The 4,083-nt window shown below is 32.5% G+C and overlaps 1 protein-coding gene across 1 annotated transcript; it reads right to left on the bottom strand.

The window, feature by feature from the left end:
• On the bottom strand, nt 1-2,930 carry LOC133327310 (serine incorporator 1-like). The gene is made up of 7 exons (XM_061535874.1): nt 2,885-2,930; nt 2,125-2,680; nt 1,791-1,900; nt 1,541-1,724; nt 1,272-1,478; nt 231-387; nt 1-159 (listed from the first exon to the last, which is right to left on the bottom strand). The coding sequence occupies exons 1-7, from the start codon at nt 2,918-2,920 to the stop codon at nt 21-23; spliced, it is 1,389 nt and encodes a 462-aa protein (XP_061391858.1). The 5' UTR covers nt 2,921-2,930; the 3' UTR covers nt 1-20.
• Nucleotides 2,931-4,083: the final 1,153 nt, after the last annotated feature.

Below are 4,083 nucleotides of genomic sequence, written 5' to 3'. Positions count from 1 at the left end.
ATACTAAATAGCTAAGATATTTAATTGAATTCACGATTGGTCAGTACGGCAGGTGCTACCAAACTCCAACCGTATATAAATATGCCCATCCAGCTGGATATAATTTTTATCCACATAGAAGCAGCATTAGCATTAAATAGCTCAATATCAGAATTTGGCCTAAAAAGAGGAAAACAATGAATAAGTTAATCATTGTTTTGCTAAGGTGAGCTTAATGATTAATTACTTACTTGTACCAATTGGTTAAGGTCATCATAACATAAAGCGATGCACATACGAACACAATGTGAAATAATGACCATGAGTATGTAACACTTTCGGTTTCATTATCACTGTTGACTTTGCCATCGCTGCCAGTTTCTGCATCTGATAAAACTTCTGTTAAAACTATTATTGTTAGCATATGAAGTATAAGAGTTATGTTTAGATTTTTTTGTACAATAAATATTTGTTAGATAAACGAACATATACAGTGGTGGTGGTAGTTGTTGTTGTGTATATTCACCATATATTATAATCAATCACCAATTGAATTATTAGTTACATAAAAAAATTAACAAAAGAAATAATAGATTTTGTTAGTATAAAAATTATAAAAATATTTCTTTTTAATTAATAATAATAAGAACATATAGACGAACGAATGATTTGGTGATATGAAATTTTTGATATGGAAATCAAAACTATTGTTGGCAAATATATTCTTGATTATTTTGATAATCTGGTTAAATCAATATAAGATACTTGATAAGCCGATAGAACTAATTTTCACGAAACTTAGCACCAATCATTATAGACTAAATTCAGTACGCTATACCAAATTTCGTGCATATCGAAAGATATTTAGGGACTTTGGTGCACCATTTACCCTAAATCGAACGAAAATGTATATGGGAGCTATATGTAAATCTGAACCGAATTTCACGAAACTTAGCACCCAACATTATAGACTCAATTCATTACGCTATGGCAAATTTCGTGCAAATCGTAATATTTTTAGGGACTTTGGCGTACCATTTACCTTAAATCGGCTGAAGGTCTACTAGCTTTAGAAGCCCTGTTGAAAGAATTCTTCTTATAGAAGATCTGCCGAAGATTTTCTGATTATAGTCCTGTTAAAGGTCTTTTGGCTATAGAGGGCGACTTGTTGACATGAATATATAAATTGAAAATAGTTATTCCCAATTTCCATATCGAAAATCTAAATAGAGTGTTGGTGGTGTGGTGAACATTACAAAGTGGTTTGGACATAAAGTGTACAATTTACTTACCACGTTTTTCGCCATCATTATTGATTTTGGATACCTCCACAGCCGAACTTATACAGTTATATAGAATGCAAAGCATCCATACAACCAAACCAATAATGTTTGTGGTATCGAATGTAACCTTTGAGCTGGGTGTAGGTGGTGCCACAGTACTAGTAATACTGGTATTACCCTCAATTATATTAAACATACCAGGATTACAATCTTTTTCTGTGAAAAGAAGGGAATTAATACAAAACACACAATTGAAACAATACTCAATTACAATTTACCTGGATTATTGGCAACAGCTGACCATGTCAAATAAATCGTATACAATGTAACCAATGAACTTTGCAGTAAACCAGATTGGGGTAATCTTTCTTGAACAGCTGGTAGAACCGAAAGAACACTAACCAAAACACATAGTATAAGATTGAATGAAATAAAGAATTTGTTGAGACCACAGCCACCAGTCTGAAAAAGGAGAAATATATTCTTAATTGCTTTTCATATTTTTTATAAGATACAAAATCAACTTACATGTGTAAAGTAGATATAGAGCAGAGAAATTCCAGCAATCGACAAGCCATAGCTTAATAATGTTACAAATACTAAGGCAAAATAGTAGCCACGATTGTTTTCAGCATTTTCTGCAATAATAAATACGTTTATTATTAAATCAACTGAATTAGAAATATAAGAACAATTGTATAACTTTATTAGAGGTTGTTTTTTTTTCAATTTTTCCTTCAGATTATTAATGCTATCTACACATTTAGCAAACGTCTAATATATTAGTGGCCGATCTCAACATGGTTTTTTCCTTCAGATTATTAATACTATGTAATTACTCATTTAGTAAACTTCTACTTACCAATCCAATTTTCTGCCAGCGAATGTGCAAAATCCACAATTATTACCAATTGTACGAGAATAAACAATAAACCACCTATTAGGCCAACCCACATCATAGCTGGTCCAAATGAACCATCTGGTATAAATATGGCTCCAATTGTGGCACCGAAACATATCAAGAACTTCAATCCCCAAAATTCATTTTGTATGTGAGATCGCGGATCTCGTGATGATTTTACGCCAACCATTATCAAAGCCATAAGGGCAAAGAAACATGCCAGACCAAAACATATACGATATACAGCCATATAACCAAGAGCATATTCACAATCGAATTGCAGAGAACCTCCGGAAAATGCATCCAAAGCTTTGGAACTAGTCGACGATGTTGAATTGATACAGAATGGTAATTTCTTTAAAGTTCCCTGTAGGCCAGGCGAAAGGGCAATGGCACCCAAAATTGTGCCCACAAGTAGCATAAAGGCATACATGAATCGGGAAGATGTTGAATTTTTGCATGATGGACAAGCACTGCAGCACATCGAAGCTGCGGTACCAGTACAGCACAGAGCGCACTAAAATAGAATTTCCAAAGTAAAACAAATATTAACGAAAATGACTCATGTGGACAATAATTTAATTAAAGTGCACTGCAATTATGATTAACATATTGATTTTTCTCAAGTATCTGTCGCATATGACGCAGTCACTTGCATATACACAATTTTCGTTCCAGCATACGGTCCATTTAATTTTAATTATATAAAAATGTTTTATACCTGTGCTGCGGAACACAATCCTAAAACTGCTCCCATGTTTTAAGATTTTATTAGACGTTCAAATAAGAAATGATTCTCTTTGTTAATTCTGGAAAAATAATACTTCGCTTTGTTTATTTTGTGTTGAATATACACACAAAAAAATATTGATGACAATCAGCTGTTTATGGGAAAGACACATAGAGTTGCCAAGTTGGAAATTTATTTAATAAGGTAATCGGTTTAAACCAGCTGTTTGAGCAATAGTATATCGAGAAAGTGTCCAACCGAATATTTGTAATTTGAAATGATTTGGCAATCGGATCCGAAAAGCTGATGGAGCAATATTATGACAGGAGTTTTTAATTGCCTCAATTCAGTCTAAAATTTCACACATTTTAGTTCTGAAATGCCGATAAATTCGGGCACTGTGGAATTACTGCTAGTACGTGTGAACAATTATTCAAACGAACCTGAAATTTGAGTTTAACAGCCCTACCTAAAATTCAACTTATAAGCAACTTATGATTTTGTAAGATAATTTTTTGAAAATGTTCTTTAAAATGGGCTTCAGAAATGCGATACAAATTAAAATTGAATTGAATGTTGACAAAATATTAATATTTTCGTATTGACGCCTAACATAATTTTGTATGTATGTACATGTTTCAAAATATGATTTGACAGTAAACTTAATACTCAGCTGTCCTTACTGTCCGACCTTATATAGGCATTGAAAGGAACACAGCAAAGAGGTAAACCTATGTCGACTATGCTACTAAATTATATTCGCCTTTGAAGGCGAATTTTTGTAAAATTAAAATGAAATGAAAAGTTGGTTTCTTTATATTGGGGACATCTAGAAACTTAGAACCTAAAATATCAAATTACAACAAATTACAATTTGATTCAGGTTTTAAAAATATTAATGGTAATGATGACAGATTAGAGGAATAGATGACAGGTAGAGGACATACATTTTATAGATGACAGCCAGTTAAAATAGATGAATGTCCTCTAAAAAAAGAGGACGTATGTTCACCTTAACTCAAGCCAATTTTAAACTAGAATCCACAATGCTTGCATAGTTGGCTTATGCAGACTTTATTTGGGTGCAAAATATTAATTAAACGATTCTATAATGATTAGGCTAATTAACAATTTTTTTTGGGGAAGTTCGGACATCTCTCACTCATATTGGGGGAAGACCCAAGAGTTCT

Source organism: Musca vetustissima, unplaced genomic scaffold (assembly GCF_032173495.1).
Source record: "Musca vetustissima isolate MV318-11 ecotype Yass unplaced genomic scaffold, APGP_CSIRO_Mvet_v1 utg22238, whole genome shotgun sequence".
In the NCBI taxonomy this organism is placed as follows: Eukaryota; Metazoa; Arthropoda; class Insecta; order Diptera; family Muscidae; genus Musca; species Musca vetustissima.
Note: the sequence above shows the minus strand (reverse complement) of the source record. Positions and strands in the feature narration are given on the sequence as shown.

Excerpts from the sequence above, each read along its gene's own strand:
- LOC133327310 (XM_061535874.1), bottom strand. The coding sequence starts at position 2,920 with ATGGGAGCAGTTTTAGGATTGTGTTCCGCAGCACAG. Across the intron at positions 1,725-1,790 it reads TCTATATCTACTTTACACAT|ACTGGTGGCTGTGGTCTCAA; the intron begins GTAAGTTGATTT and ends CTCCTTTTTCAG. Across the intron at positions 1,479-1,540 it reads AGCTGTTGCCAATAATCCAG|AAAAAGATTGTAATCCTGGT; the intron begins GTAAATTGTAAT and ends TTCTTTTCACAG.